The sequence below is a fragment of the Oryza brachyantha genome, chromosome 11 (genome assembly GCF_000231095.2).
Source record: "Oryza brachyantha chromosome 11, ObraRS2, whole genome shotgun sequence".
NCBI lineage: Eukaryota > Viridiplantae > Streptophyta > Magnoliopsida > Poales > Poaceae > Oryza > Oryza brachyantha.
In genome coordinates, this window is record NC_023173.2 from 162,746 (window position 1) to 178,485 (window position 15,740).

General features: G+C 45.5%; 3 protein-coding genes across 3 annotated transcripts; 1 reads left to right on the forward strand and 2 right to left on the reverse strand.

Annotated features, from left to right (window-relative positions):
* Positions 1 to 1,956: 1,956 nt before the first annotated feature.
* Positions 1,957 to 4,848, forward strand: LOC102719257 (pentatricopeptide repeat-containing protein At3g09650, chloroplastic-like). Its single transcript, XM_040528817.1, has one exon. The coding sequence runs from the start codon at positions 2,472 to 2,474 to the stop codon at positions 4,590 to 4,592; it is 2,121 nt and encodes a 706-aa protein (XP_040384751.1). The 5' UTR covers positions 1,957 to 2,471; the 3' UTR covers positions 4,593 to 4,848.
* A 93-nt stretch (positions 4,849 to 4,941) lies between these two features.
* LOC121055752 lies at positions 4,942 to 9,636 on the reverse strand. The gene is made up of 12 exons (XM_040528816.1): positions 9,585 to 9,636; positions 8,937 to 9,012; positions 8,687 to 8,854; positions 8,364 to 8,620; positions 8,210 to 8,277; positions 7,924 to 8,069; positions 7,715 to 7,818; positions 7,380 to 7,550; positions 5,825 to 7,071; positions 5,626 to 5,737; positions 5,364 to 5,444; positions 4,942 to 5,150 (listed from the first exon to the last, which is right to left on the reverse strand). Exons 2-12 carry the CDS (start codon positions 8,965 to 8,967, stop codon positions 5,070 to 5,072), a joined length of 2,466 nt encoding a protein of 821 aa, XP_040384750.1. The 5' UTR covers positions 8,968 to 9,012; positions 9,585 to 9,636; the 3' UTR covers positions 4,942 to 5,069.
* A 685-nt stretch (positions 9,637 to 10,321) lies between these two features.
* On the reverse strand, positions 10,322 to 14,306 carry LOC102719823 (calcium-dependent mitochondrial ATP-magnesium/phosphate carrier protein 1-like). The gene is made up of 7 exons (XM_015843356.2): positions 13,532 to 14,306; positions 12,854 to 13,271; positions 12,529 to 12,673; positions 11,951 to 12,066; positions 11,801 to 11,879; positions 11,270 to 11,503; positions 10,322 to 10,774 (listed from the first exon to the last, which is right to left on the reverse strand). Exons 1-7 carry the CDS (start codon positions 14,184 to 14,186, stop codon positions 10,427 to 10,429), a joined length of 1,995 nt encoding a protein of 664 aa, XP_015698842.2. The 5' UTR covers positions 14,187 to 14,306; the 3' UTR covers positions 10,322 to 10,426.
* Between the last annotated feature and the right edge of the window lie 1,434 nt (positions 14,307 to 15,740).

A 15,740-nucleotide genomic window follows, 5' to 3' on the forward strand; every position in this document is an offset into this window, starting at 1 on the left:
ATCTGTTTGTGCATAAAAAAGAGATAATGCATAAATAATAGATAAGTCTGTGTGTTTACTATGTGATGTGGTGATGGGTAGTGCCTCCACGTGGGTGGCTTGGGCGGCACTAAAACCTAACCACCCTCTATCATCTGTTCCATCTTTCCGCTACCCTTGTCGCCATGAGAGTGAGCCTCGTGTCAGGTGGAGAGTTAGGAGTTAGGACAATAACATTGGGAAATGTATAATCTGTAGGAGGAGTGCGCTTGGACCTGGTGTGGGGGTGAAGGGTTGTGCATGGGTGTTAGTTGTGGCCAGGTTGGTACAACAGAGCGCCACAGAAGGTAGTCAGGATAATGGCATAAGGGCAGGGTGGTGGGTGGAGGACACCTTGATGGAGTGGTGGATCCTCTAGGCTTATCGATAGAGTAAGGGTTCTTCCTAGCCATTGATGATGTAGTCAGTAGCCTATTGTGGCTACAATGGTGACAGGCACAACTAGGCGCCATAGAAATGCTAGATCAGGTGTGTAGGAGTGGTTGGTGGCTGGGATGGCGGGGATCTCACATTATGTCAGGTGATGCAGATGGCGGCAAAGTTCACCTTTTGGTTAGGTTTCCGTCTTCGTTTACCTCTCCATATCCGGCAATAGCCTAGATCTAGGTGCATGTAGGGGTGGTAATGGGTATAACTGTTTTGCTAATAACATTTAAGGGGTGTGTCTAAAATAGGATGCGCAAAAATTTTATAAATTTTTGAGCTAAAATTTTTAAAGGTTGAATAGGGTTATGAAAGGACCCAAGGGCCTTGCCCCATTACTATCTTGAGCTACACAACAACCAGATCCGGGTACTGCGACAACATCCAATTGACATCGGTGATGTCTATGGACGCCACACACCTTATTAGAGATGATTCTTTGTGCCTCAAGGGCGACTTTTAGGGTGAAAATCCATTTCATGATGTCTAGAACAGTGACGATGACATCCTAAGTGTCATGATTTTTTTGGAGGTGCCTTTGCTAGATCGACTATAATGGTTATGCCAATGACAAGATCTAGTCGAAGACCTTTTTATGGTCTAATTACTCTCTGACATTATCTTCTGGTTTGGTTGACAATAGTCGTTAGTGGTAATGTGACCAGAATTTGATCGGTTGATCGACCGCTGATTTGGATATCATGTTTTCTGGTCAAGGACTACATGCAATTACAAGTTATTGGAGAAACAATGGTTATACACTTTGTCATGAACTATAGATGGAAGTGTTATCATGTCTTTATGGTAGTATTATAAGTAATTTGTTTTTTTTAAAGAAAGCTATTATTTTGCAATTTGCAATCAATTGACTTGCAATTTATGAAATAATTGCTTATAGCCTTTTAATACAATATAAACGGTGGCAGATCTAGGGTAGGCCCGGGATCACCCAAACAAAACCTAACGTAGGGCATATATGTATGTGAAATAGGTAAAAAATAACTCCAATAAAGGGGAAAAACTCCCTTAATAATATGTGATGGCGATTTTTTGATTAATTTTAAACATGTATTTTATTTTTGTTATGGTACATTTATGGTATTTAAACAAAATTATACAAGTTGAATAACTTAAACTTAAAATCATAGATACGCTACGGGCGATGAACATAATGTAAAATTTTAAAAAATAAAGCAGTGAGCTGCCAAATCTTAAAGCTGCAATTTAATTTGTTAAAGAATGGAAGAGTAGTAGTCCGATTGTATATGTATAAAAGTATGATGAGGTTTAAGGAAAGACAGATATGAGTGTAAATTTATAAGTGGTACTAATACGGCCTTAGAAATAGTACTCGTAGGTTAGTTCCAATATCGATCATGGTCACAATGATGATGGCAACACAGGACGTAGATAGGCTTGGAAGCTAAGGTAAGCAGATGATCCAACAATCCAATGAATGAATGAAATAAAAGGAGGCAATGATCATAGGCATCTTCGCTTTTATTAATGATGGGCAGAGCGTTGTTACATGCATGTTCCTATAATTCGGTTTGGTCAATCTCAACTGTAGTATGATGGGCCGGGCCGAGCCGAATCAATCTACTACTACACTAGGGGTAGGAGGACTAGGGAAGTCAGTAGCCGAGAGTTGGACACGTCAGCGTCATCTTCTTCTCCTTCTTGCCCTGCTCCTCCATCGCCGCCGCCCACGGTCCACCGGCGATCGATCGAAGAAGAAGAAGAAGAAGAGTATGACCACCATCACCAGTAGCAGCTCCAGTAATACTAGTGCTTCGTTGCTACAACGCTGTCAGTACAGACCCCTTCCTCTCTGGCCCCGGCCCCAACACCCCTCCTCTATTCGTTGTTGCTGCATCCGCATCCTCATCCTCATCCTCGCAATGCTCCAACGACGACCACAGTAGCCGAGAGTTGGACACGTCATCGTCATCTTCTTCTTCTTCTTGCTCTGCCCCTCCTCCACCGGCGACCGATCGAAGAAGAAGAGTATGACCACCATCACCACCAGTAGCAGCTCCAGTAATACTAGTAGTGCTTCATTGCTACGACGCTGTCAGTACAGACGGCCCCAATTCTTCTTCCTCTCCGGCCCCGGCCCCAACACCCCTACTCCTCTACTTGTTGCATCCGCATGGACCGCATCCTCATCCTCGCTATGCTCCAAAGACGACCACAGGCTCCTCGCTCTGCTGCGCGCCGGACACACCGACGCCGCCTACCACCTCCTAGCCTCCAACCCCTCCCTCCCGGACTCCCCTGTCTCCGCCTCCCGCCTCCTCGCCCAGCTCTCCTACCAAGGATCGTCCCGCGCAGCCACCCTCCTCCACCGCCTCCGCGCCCGCGGGGCACTCCACCTCCTCGACGCCAACTCCCTCTCCCTCGCCGCCTCCGCCGCCGCCCGCTCCAACAACCCCCACCTCGCCTATTCCCTCCTCATCTCAATGCTCCGCCGGGGCCTCCTCCCCGACCGCCGCGCCTACACCGCCGCCCTCGCGCGCCTCCCCCCTGCCCGCGCGCTCCGCCTCTTCGACGCCGTCCTCCACCACCTCCGCCGAGCCCCCGACGACCGCACCACCTCTCTCCCCGACACCGCAGCCTTCAACGCCGCACTCAGCGCCTGCGCCGACGCAGGAGATTGCACCCGCTTCCGCCACCTGTTCGACCAGATGCCCACATGGAGCGCGCCACCCGACGCGCTCACCTACAATGTCGTCATCAAGATGTGCGCGCGCGCCGGCCGCAAGGACCTCGTCGCGCGCCTGCTCGAGCGGATCCTCTCCTCCGGCCTTGCCCCCTGCGCCACCACGTTCCACTCCCTCGTCGCCGCCTACGTCGGCCTCGGCGACATCCCTACAGCGGAGAGGATCGTGCAGGCCATGCGCGAACGCCGCACCGACATCTGCTTGCTGTTCCGGGCGGTCGCAGCTGAAGCAGACCACCAAATTATCAGCGGCGAGCAGCAGCAGATGCAGAGCTCTGTTCTGGACGACATCGTCGTCAAGCCGTCAGAAGAAGAGGAGACGGCGGTGCCGCTGCTGCCCAAGGCGTACCCGCCCAACTCGCGGGTGTACACCACCCTCATGAAGGGGTACATGAACGCCGGCCGCGTGGAGGACGTGGTGGCCATGATGCGCGCGATGCAGCGAGAGGGAGAGACGGCGCCGGCCAGCCGCCCCGACCACGTCACGTACACGACGGTGATATCGACGCTGGTGGCGGCCGGGGACATAGAGCGGGCGCGCGCCGTGCTGGAGGAGATGGAGCGAGCAGGGGTGGCGGCCAGCCGCGTGACATACAACGTCCTCATGAAGGGCTACTGCCAGCAGCTGCAGGTGGGCAGGGCCAGGGAGCTGCTCGCCGTCGACATGGCCGAGGCGGGCATCGAGCCCGACGTGGTGACGTACAACACACTGATCGACGGGTGCGTGCTGACGGACGACAGCGCGGGCGCGGTGGCGCTGTTCAACGAGATGCGGGGGAGGGGCATCGCGCCGTCGGCGGTGAGCTACACGACGCTGATGAAGGCGTTCGCGGCGTCGGGGCAGCCGAAGGTGGCGCACAAGGTGTTCGAGGAAATGGAGAAGGACCCGCGGGTGGCGGTGGACCGGGCAGCGTGGAACATGCTGGTGGAGGCGTACTGCCGGGAGGGCCAGGTGGAGGCGGCGAAGAAGGTGGTGGAGAGGATGAGGGCGCGGGGAGTGCAGGCGGACGTGGCGACGTACGGCAGCCTGGCGAAGGGGATCGCGGTGGCGCGGAGGCCGGGGGAGGCGCTGCTGCTGTGGGAGGAGATAAAGAGGAAGAGGAAGGAGGTGGAGGTGGACGGGGAGGTGCTGGAGGCGCTGGCGGACGTGTGCGTGCGGGCGGCGCTGTTCCGGAAGGCGCTGGAGATCGTGGCGCGGATGGAGGAGATGGGGCTGGAGGCGAACAAGGGCAAGTACAAGAGGATGTACGTGGAGCTGCACTCGCGCATGTTCACCAGCAAGCACGCGTCGCAGGCCAGGCAGGATCGCCGCCGGGAGAGGAAGCGCGCCGCCGAGGCCTTCAAGTTCTGGCTCGGCCTCCCCAACTCCTACTACGCCACCGACTGGCGCCTTCAGGACCATGACTGACACGCATATACTCCCCACTATACTGTATGCTACTAATGCGAAATCTTAACATATTTTTTCTACTTATTACATGATGAAAAAAACGTAGTGTCAGAATTTTACCAGTTTGACAAAATTCTTGTTCTAAACGACATATTTTTTTATTTAAGCAAATATTAGGAATCAACTTCCATGCTCTTAAAGAATGGAGTTTTAAGAAATGATCTGAGAAGGCCTAAAGGCAAGGGGTTTCTTTTGAGGGAGCAGAGAGCTTCTCTCCGCTCCCTTTATTATTAATTTATTTGCAAGACCAGCGTTCGGCTGAAACGTGGTCCGAACAATGTTCCTTGTACAGATTACAGAATGTGCGCTGCGCAAGTGAATGTCTCATGTACAGGGTTAGGCAATTACATACTAACTAGTACTACAACAAAAGGACAATTAGTGCTAGTTGTAGGCAAGAAAGAAACTTCTCTAACCTCAAGACACTGCTCTCAGTCAAGGTGAGTCACTTGTACGGACGCTTTTGGAGTACTTGGTACAGTCAAATGGCCCAACGTCTTGAGCTTTCCGTTTAACCTGCAGGAAATCACGAGGGATGCATCTTCTTCATCAGTCAACCTAATTAACCTTAGTCTTGTAAATATTAACGGCAAGTACTATTCCTATGCAAAAATCACCAGCTACATCTTTGTGTTACTGGATCTGATGCACATGCACTTGCTGAATGATAATAATAAGGCATGTTTGCATGAATTTCCTCCCCAAACTTTTCATTACAGAAAGGCGTACCGGCGACCACGGACTAGGTTCTGGAGCAGCTTTGTCGGTAGGAGAATTTTGCACAGCACCACTCTTCTGTTCCAAAACTTCCTGCCAAAACATAAGCAAACTCAGTTGCAAGCCTCATAAACTTACATAGCGAGCTGAACTTCAGGGACGTAAACTGAGCGTGTCCTCTCTTACAAAACACTAGACTGGATCCATACAAATAGAACAATAGCAAGCAGTTGTGTAACTGAAGACAAATGTCTATGGTGTCAAGTGAATTGACCTCTCCAAAAGCCTCCATGACAGCAAGCCATTCTTCTGTAAACGGAACCAAGTTTTTTAGATGATCTTTACTGATGGTATTTGTCCTTGATTCACCCACTGGCTTATTCATTCTGCAAGAAGATAATAATGACACTATCAATGCAATATGTAATTGAAGACGATTAACTTTGCACATTAAATATTCGATGCAGGCATACTCTATATTTGATACACCCTCTGAAGACATCTTGTTGGTGTCAAACTCAATTTTATCATCAGTATCTTGCTCTACTGGTGACAAAGGCCGTCTTTCCTTGGTCGAAGAATGATGTGATTCTGTTCTACCTTCAATATCTGCCTTTTCAATCAAATTGGTAGATCGTGCCTCTTGATCTACATAAGGGGAGCGCACTGCTAGGTTCATAGGTGAACATTCTGCACTCCTGTAATCAATGTCAAATTCACCCCCTACATGCAACAGCGGAGCTACCGTTGCATCCAATGCATCATCTGTGTCAAGCTCCATTTCAATATCAATATTTGGTCCTTCTGAAGAAGTAAACTGAACTTCACTACACAAAGAATAATTCGAGTCTAACTTGATGTGTGCTAAAGATGGTTTTGGGTCTCTAGAACTATCACACTGTGGCATCTGATCTGTACAGTGTATAGATTGAACTAACATATTCTGCTGATAGCAGGAATGGGAATCTCGCAAGGAACTAGTAGCTAGAGTGCAATTGTTGCCTTCTGATGAACAAACTGTACCAGGTGTCTCTCCAGAAAGTGAATTTTCCAGGTCAACTGTTGCTTCACAATCAGACTTGCCTTGACAATTTAAATCATTTGGGGTGCACCCTGGAGAAGAAATGCAAGATGTTGTCAATTTACTCCCAACTGTAGGTTCGCTTAAGGAGCAAACGACTTGAAAACAAGAACCCTCAGCAGGCTCAAGCTCAATGCTTGAGCAGCAAATAACGTTAAGATTATTGGTGCCCTCAATAGGTTCAACGTCCTTGATAGTATGCTGTTCTACAGATGTCACAACATTGCACTCATTGGGCATGTCATTGCTGGCACCATTATTGTCTACAAAGCTCAACTGTTGTGTAGTCGCTCCATTTCCAGCCAACAGAAAACCATCGTCTGCAATTTCTTGAATATTTGTATTCCCAGAGTTTACTGAGTAAGGTATAATACTTTCTGACAAGGATTGCTTCACAGAACAAGCATCAGTGTTCTCAAGACCAGTAAAAGAAGAGGCTAAGACTTTGGGAGTGATGTCACTAGTGACAGGTTGCGCAGGAATATTGGAAGCAACAGAGCGATTGGAAGGCAGCCACTTTGTTAGATGGAATCTGCCTTTTATATCCACAGGCTGCTTATACCTGAGTGATGAAATATTTCCACTAATGCACTTCTCTGGATTTTGAGCAGTATTGCCATGTGATGCAGAAGTTTTTCCCTGAAATAATTAGTCAAAAATATGAGGTATTGAAGTTTTCACATGGAGAGAATTACAGGACATATAAGAATGCCCCCCCCCCCCCCCAAAAAAAAAAAAATGGAAAGAATCAAATGACAGATTCAAACCTAGAAAACCATTTTGTATGATGGACAAAGCCGAATTTCCCCAATTTTTACAAATTCAGGCATACATCTGGTAGGATGGCCATCTCTTCTTTTTACAACAATTCTCACATCACCTCATATTCCACATATGCAACTTTTATGGAAGCATTGCATCATGTATGAAATAGCATAGAAGACTACCTGAGCAAAAAATCCAACTGAAGGTGAAGGCATCCGAAGGGCTGATGGCTTAGCAGACATTGGTACAGGGACAACAACAGAATTGGAGGGTTTATCTTGTGAAACTGGTGAAAAAGTTTTATATTTTCCAGAACAACTAGCTTCCTCACAGGTGGTAGTAACCGTAGGGACCTGTACAAGTAAACAAGCATGTAACATCCCTTGTGGTTTTCAAATTCATACAGTAGAATATACATAGGGGCAAGATCTGATATATTCACTGGTATCCAACAAAGTGGCAGTGCATCAAATAAGAGTTTCCCCTCAATTAAAATGTAATTGATGCTATCACTCACCGCGTCCTTCCCTATGGTAGGCCCTGAAGATTTACCCACAGATGGATTCTCAGTCTTCGATTTAAGTGGGGGGGCCTCTACTTTATGTGTGTACTTACTTTTAGCTGAAAAATAGTGATGTGTTGAATTAGTTAGTAATAATAATAACATTAAAAAATGCTGAAAACCTTAAGTTACATATAGCCGTAGATGTCTATATGCAAGATTACCTGTAGCTGGTTTTTTTGTTGGTTTGGGAACATCAGTCACAGATGAGGTACTTCTTGTTCTAGAGACCAAAGAAGGAGAAGGTTGAGACTTCCTTGGTATTCTTGATATTTGAGCCGTAGCACTTGAGTTTGGCACTTTTTTCTGTGTATAATTAAGTTAAGACTAACAACACTTGTAATTAATAAGAATGAAACTAAGGATAAGAGTACTTGCAAGACAATGGTCATGCTTTTGTTAAGAAAAGTATAGCACACATCCAACAAGCTAGAATCTTCATAAGGATATGCATATCCAGCAGGTGGTCGAGGTATGGACTTTTGGATGTTTTTTGCTGACCTTTTATCTTGTGTTACCTGCAGTTGGGCAGAAGAGAGCCAAAAATTGCATGATTATCCATAGCATTACGTTAACTAAAGCATGTGCTATGCAATGAACTGACCGCAGGTGCTTTTCGTTCATCCTGCTCAGAAACTTTCGAGGAAGCAAACAGCTTCCTTCCTTTGTTTTCTGTGCTCAGACATTTTGCAGGAAATTTTCCACGAGAATTCTGTGCGACTTCCTTGAGCACGGGTGTGTTGCCAGATTTCTCTAGTCTGGACAATGGGGAAAAGGTTGAAGAAAATCCAGAGGCAGGGCTCCTAGTTGCCTTCACTTGGGAGCCAGTAAGCATAGAAAGCTCCATATTATCCAAAACACCTGCCAGAAGAATAGAGGTTTTTCAGCTGCCAGAAGCATGGAGTAGTTGCGAAAGAATTGTTGTACCTTGTTCAGTGAAGAAAGCAGGATTCCATGCAATGCTTTTCCTGAGATTGAAGCCCCCTGCAGGTTTGTTCTTCCTCCTTTTAGAGGTATCCGCAGCATTGCCTTCCTGCAGAGTTGGGCAATCCAAAACGTGGTGTTGATGTTGAGAGATAATGTTGTGCTTGTTGCCTGGCCATAGAGAATTTGTTATTGGATGTCCGGAATGAACTGCATTAGATAGCAAACACGGAGAGGAGAGGGGGGAGCTCACTGGAAGCAGGGATGCGGCACGGCGAGGCCATGTACAATCGAGCGAGCCTAAGTTTTAGTTTGTCCTGTTTGGATCCCTAGGTATTTGCGAGAGAGAATTTGAATAAAGAGAGATGAGTCTCAACTGCAAATTTCAACATTGCCTTTCTCAGATAGTCCAGTATTGTTTTCAAGGTTCTAAAATAGTGGGTTAAGACATTTAGCGGTTCATCTCTCCAACAGCTAAGATAGGCTATAGTGGGCTATAGCAGTAGCTAAGTAATTTAGTGGTTTTGTAAAAATACTAAGAAAAATTGAAAAAAAAAATGACAGAACTTTGCCTAAAAATTGACATAGCTCATCAGCATTTCATAGTTCATGATTCATACAAATACATGAGTACATCACAAGTGAATACAAGTGGAGAATACTTGACAATTTAACAATACATAGTTCTACACAAGACGAACAGAACCATTACTTGACAATTTAAATAGTTCATCACTAGAGGATCATGACCATTACTTGGCAAAATAGAAATATCAAGTTCAATAGAGTAGATTGTTCTAATCAGATTCAGATTTGCTGTCAATACAAAGTGCAAACATGAATATTTCTCATTCACACAAGGTAATTAATTGAATCAAGAAGATCGGGAATGAGGAGCTACCTGCCATTAGAGAAGGAATGCTCGGTTCTTCTTCTTCACTGGACAAGTGGACAGAGCGAGGAGCAGGAACGGAGCCGAGCGGCGGCCGCTGCCGTGCCGCGTGCCGAGCCAAGCAGAACCGCCGCCGCCGAGCAGAGCCCCTCCGCTGCGCCCAGTCCCGCAGCCGCCCCGAGCCTGTCCGCCGCCGAGCCCCTCCGCAGCCACGCCGCCACCCCGCAAAACCGCCGCCGCCGGCTCGCACGGGAAAGGGAGAGGGAGAGAGAGGGGAAGGGCGGAGAACGTGGATACAGATCTGGCTTCGAGCGGAGGAGGCGGCGAGTGGCGACGGCGACGGGGAAACCCAATTTGAATTTTGGGCGCTGTTGTAGGTTCAAGGTCTGAATACTTATCAGTTAGTTACTACCTGTGTAATTTCCAGGCTAACGTCATATGACATGCACGTGCTTCTCTTAGCATTTTTAACATCTCACACAACTAGGGCAATGTTGCTTGGATCATGAAATTATCGCAATCCATCTAATTAATCACGAAGAAAATTAAAGAACATGATACCAAAACTTTAGATTGTTGAAGGAATAACTCTGCAAGAAAGTGCAGCATGTCTGCTCCTCTAGTTGTGTCATCTACTATACAGTGATGTAAAGGCCTATGTAAATGGAAATTTCGACAAATAATTCTTCTGCGCGGTGAAGGACATAAGAACCTAGTATTTGGTACAGGTATCAACAAGGCAATGTCAAAAATTAGTTCTAGTTCTTGGCTACAAGGGCAAAAACATTTCTGTTGCATGGTTTCTGTCCTTTCTTTACACCATATAGAATAACCAGGTGAATTTGGATATGTCAGCCATATGTGGTTCTCTTCTCATGTAGAGAGTCTGTGGAATCACTCTCAGCTTGGATCATTGCTTTCTTGGCGAGTTCGTAGCCTGCAAAGTTCATTGCTCCAAGAGGAGCAATCCAGAAGAAGCGAGGGATTGCACCCTTGAACAGCCCAAGAGGACCCTCGTTTCGAAGGATGGAGAAGACTATCAACTGCATGGTGACTGGTGTGCCTGGTGGAGCAGTCATCATTCGAGTCTTCATCACATCAAAGGGAGTGGTGACAACCGCTGCAAGTCCTCCAGACAACGCTCCCACTGCAACAGTTTCCCATGGTTCTAAGTCTCTGTTCAAGACATGTTGTGCCGCCTGCAATAATGGGCATGATCGTTAGATTCATCAAGGCACATGGCATAGTTATAAATATAATGGGACTGCAGCATAAACTATATATTCCAAACCAAAGTCTATTAAAAGAAAATATTTAACAACTGACTTAACTATGTTTTGATGCCTAATGCGTGCAAAATTAAACATCTAAGGAAAATAGTGAACTGACAAAAAAATAAAAACCAGAAGAAAACAAAACAGCCTACTCTGGGCACCTTTGAGGAAAATAACACAAGTAAAATAATTAAGTACAAGGGCATTAGTTTATAGAGAGATGAATAGAAGAAAAACCCCATTGTGCTTCCATTTTGCAGTCAATTCAAATTCATGACATTCAAATCTGCTGATTTGATAGTAAGCTTTAAATATCGAACAAAGGCAGCTCACTGCAGGCCTTTCAGTCAAAAAAATATGGATGGAAGAATGCCAATTTTAAGGTATGGTAAAAGAAAATACGAAGAAAATTCACGGTACCTTTTTAGCTTCTGCATAAAGGCACATTCCGGCAACATAGAAAGGAACCTCTCGGCAAAGAGTGGCCCCAGTCCCACGAAAGAAGCCCTTTGGACCATCTTTTTGCATGGTGCCAACAATGGCTTCCCCTACATTATTGAAGATTCCAGCCTGCAAACGCTGCTTGAGAACCTCACAAGGAATACGGACTGCTGTTCCAAGGATGGTGCTGCAGAAGGAAGAGAGTGATTGAACCTGCAAAAGGAACATCATATGATCCTTTTTTTTTTTTGCCAATGTAGTACTTGCTCAAATTTTAAACAGGTTTATTCAGGCAGACAATTTTCACGGCAAATAGGCTTAGCTCTGAGTTGTGTGAGAATAATCAGGTCTTACTTGATAAGATTAGTTTGGTCAAAAGCCATATCAACATGTTTAATTAGCAGAGGGCTTGAGGCAGGTTACATGTTTAATAAGCAGAGGGTTGGGAATTCCAGATATACGCGTCAATGTGGCACATCCAAATTTCACACAAGGAATAGGGAAGTATACCTGAATATCTGGAAGTGTTGGAGCAACACTTTTCAAGACAAGCTTGCTTGCCTCAAATATCCCTGTTCTCAAACCATGGCTGCAAGTGACAGGATGTTAATATGCAGTCTATATACAAATTTGCCCCTAAAACTCTGAAATAACAGTGACCTTGAAAACTGTCCAAGAATTGCAGGGATAGAGCCCCGATAAAGTCCTCGGATCCCTATTTGTGGAAGTGTTGATATGAGATCTGGAAATGAAAGTGAAGATGCTTGTACACGTGTCTGATACAGTACAGAAAACGAAAAAGCTTGAATTAGAAGTGCCCATGGAACTGCACGATTTCTCATCCAGAAAAATAAAGATTAATTGACTCTAATGTAAAATCTAGCCATTATGTTCACTGTAGGTAATGCTTTGTCGAATAAACTCAATATGATGTTATTCATGGAGAATGAACTCAAAATGATATATTGCAAGTATAAAGCTCCCACCAGGGCCAGTGTGCAATATGTATTTCTATTTGATCGCATACCAGCCACTGCCATGGAGCTTGCTAGTAGTAGAAGGTGCTTGCCATAATTATCGTGCAATTTAGTATGTTGGACTTTGACATCAATAACTCTTATCATTAAGACATCCTATTCTAAGAAATGCTATCAAGGCGTAGTTGAATCAATGCTATGGTAAGCAATCACATATTCAGTTGTTCACACTAAAAGGATAAAAGTAACATGTTTCTGTACCTTCATTGAATCAATGGGATGCATCATGGAGGTAGAAAGTGCACTAGCAAGACCTCCAGCTAACGCAGACTTCAGAACACTTCCTGTCGATATCTCTACAGGTGGTGGGACAGCAACCAAAGTAGCAGCTTCAAACCAAATGTTCCTAAACGCATTAGCATTCGAAGAAATGAGTTAAGTGGAAAGATTAGTATCAAATGCCAAGAGAAGATAACCAAAAACAATTTATTATTTCCATGCCTGATCAGATGACCAACTTTCATGCAGGATTACTATGTAATGATTCAAGATGCAAATTTGTTCCCACACGATATATCAAACATACCGAGGGTCATCTTCAAGGCGCTCTGAAGGAAGCAGGAGCATGAAATTGCGAAAATGGCTATATGAGATGGATTGTTCTGAATCTGCATTTAAGTACCGCAGCATGGCAGCAGCATTATCTTCATTGGCTGGAAGGCCTGCACTTTTTAAAGATGCAAGGATTTGATTTTTGTGAAGTGTCCCAGACTTGCTCAAACACAGTGTTGTGTATGCACGCAGTATTGTTGGCTCCTTCTGCTCCATCAAGGATAGAAATTGTTTCCACCCAATTGATTTTGAAAACAAGTTACTTCTGGTGCGCCGTAAAAAATCCCGAGCATACCTCCTCGGCAATCGCCTCTTTCTCATTGCAATTTCAAGGTCTTCTAGAGTGACTTGACCATCGCAATCTCTGTCCAACTCCTCAAAGAATCGCTTTCCTGCAGAAGGCAAGCCGAAAGGAGAAAGTTAAGATAACAATATGCAAGAGTTACCATTATTCATTTCCAATAGAAGAACAAAGCAACCATATCAGAAATAATATTTCAGCGATATTGATGGCAGTCATAGTAACACAGCAGCAAGCGAATGTGGAGCTCAAGTTATGAACAGATGATTGTACAGTACCGAGGCATTGAGAAATTTGTGTTATCCATATTCTGAAATCTGAATGACAAGTCTAAAGTAGTGGGTTGGGTACCTTCAAATTCAGCATATCTGAAGAAGTCGTGCACAGAGAAGAGCTTCTTTTTATCAGGATGGGCATCGGGTGATGTGGTTGACCTGCCAACCAGCTGGGGAAGTAGCTCAATCAGCTCGGTGAGTGAAACCGTGGAAAGTGTGGAGCGCAGCCGCTCGACGTTGGACAAGGGGATGTTGAGCAGGCGAACAGGTAATCTGTGTGGCAGTGGTGGAGTATCATCATTAGCAGTCACAATATCTTGAGGTTGGTCGTCGTCGTCGGAGACGGAGGCTGGAGGTGGGGTGCCGGTGCCGGTGCCGGTGATGCCATGGCCCCCAACCTTGGCGAAACCCAAATTGGAGAGGAAGCCATCGAAATCGGCCTTCTTCCCACGGATTGCTGACTCTAATTGGTGGAGATGTGGTTGGAATTCCTTGGCTTTGTAGTCCAGCAGGCGTAGGTTATGGGCTAAGGCGTCGAAGGCAATGCAGAGGAGAAGGTCTCCAGCGAGGGGCTTGTGGAGGAAATTGGTGACAACGACATGGAGGTGGAGGAGGCAGTCGGGCTTGCGCTGCTGCTGCTGCTGCTTGCGATTGGGATTGGATCCAGGGAAGGGGAAGGGGAGGCGGAGGCGGTGGCGGGCGGCGGCGAGGAGAGGGTGCTCAGGTGACATGCTTAAGCCTCAGGGTTGCCTGAGTAAGCTTTGGTGGAGTGAATTCTCTCCGTCTCCGGTGAGCAGCAGCAAGCCATAGCCATAGCCATAGCCACCACCAACATCTCACTATACATTCTGGAGAAGAGGAAGAGGCTGAGAAGCGGCGAGCCCGGCCGCATCGTCCAAACAAATAAAGTAAATATTCGGGTAAAACCTTCAAACTCGTCGGAATAAATAAGAATCCTAAAAATAACATTTAAAGAATTATCGCTGTATGTATCAAACCTACATACAATACACATACATAAGAGTCATGAATTATTAAACGTCACTAATGTAGCAGTGACAAAAACTTAAATGGCTACTAATAGTCTGGTTAAATCTTACTCTTCATTACCTGTTTAGCAAGCTGGCCCCAAAAAAATCATATTCATATTTCGTGTGCACTACAACGACCTATCCAAAATTCCTAGATCTTATGTATCGGCTTCTCAATACTCTTATTCTCTTTCTATTTCCCCCTCCTACCCAATGCTTTAATATGATCAACACCGATGAGGCAGAGCAACGTGTGTGTGCTAACATCATCGTAGAGAAATCGATATGAGCGTCGTGACACACCATGATAGCCCTAGGCTTGGTATTTGAAGGCCACTGCTGGTCGTGTCGATTTGGCTATGCTAACCTCCCTCTGCCATAGGATCATTGCCTACCTCTTCATCCTAGTGTTGTTTAATCAATCCTTCAACGTCGTTGATGAGGTTAAGTTGCTCCTCTCCCTCTCCCCTTTTTGACATTCTCAAGGTTGGCGTCTCAACAAGGAGAAGATTAGGGAAAAATTGCCAAACAGAGATTATGTCGATGGCAACAAGGCTTGGGAAGGACACATCTGATGGAGGGTGAGTCAATGAAGTTGTAGGCACCAGTGGTAGGGCGATATGCGCCTAGAGTTAGAAGCTCAGTGGTGTTGAGATGAATCGGATGAAGCGGCAATCCAATAGACGGGACAGGGCAAAGAGGAAGGAAACATCACTCAAACAAGTGGGATGGCCCAACTGCTAGATGACAGGAAGGTGAGAGACTGAATTTGGTGGGGCTTTGTCTCGCCAACATTAGTTTTTTTATTAGTCTACGTTTAATACTTCAAATTAGTGTCCAAACATCCGCTGTGACATGAGGCTAAAAAGTTTAGCCCTATCTAAACAACCCCTAAGTGAATTTGAGAATTTGGCTAGTCAAATGACATAACAATCCAAATGGAGGGCCCGTTGGAGCAACGTTTTTGCTATGTTTACTAAACGTTCAGTTTAGAAAAGCTTAACATTCTAAGAAGTAATATGTAAAAAGTGAGCTTCTCACAATCTAGAAAAACCAGGCTTTCCATCTTTTGACTTTCGGTCATTTTCTAGATTTTATAATTATAAATGCTCATATCAATGAGAATCTAGACAGTTTGGGAGTTGAAAATTCTGGGATAAGTTAAACTATCATCAGCTATCTCAAACATGCCCAAATTTTGACATGGAGAACTAGATGGAGAACCTATTGGGATGCTCTTAGTAAATCTCCACC

Coding starts and splice junctions, on each gene's coding strand:
- LOC102719823 (XM_015843356.2), bottom strand. CDS start 14,186: ATGTCACCTGAGCACCCTCTCCTCGCCGCCGCCCGCCACCGCCTCCGC. Junction 13,272..13,531: donor CAGATATGCTGAATTTGAAG/GTACCCAACCCA, acceptor TGCCTTCTGCAG/GAAAGCGATTCTTTGAGGAG. Junction 12,067..12,528: donor ATCCCATTGATTCAATGAAG/GTACAGAAACAT, acceptor GTACTGTATCAG/ACACGTGTACAAGCATCTTC.
- LOC102719257 (XM_040528817.1), top strand. CDS start 2,472: ATGACCACCATCACCACCAGTAGCAGCTCCAGTAATACTAGTAGTGCT.
- LOC121055752 (XM_040528816.1), bottom strand. CDS start 8,967: ATGGCCTCGCCGTGCCGCATCCCTGCTTCCA. Junction 8,070..8,209: donor CGACCACCTGCTGGATATGC/ATATCCTTATGA, acceptor ACTTAATTATAC/ACAGAAAAAAGTGCCAAACT. Junction 5,445..5,625: donor TCATGGAGGCTTTTGGAGAG/GTCAATTCACTT, acceptor ATGTTTTGGCAG/GAAGTTTTGGAACAGAAGAG.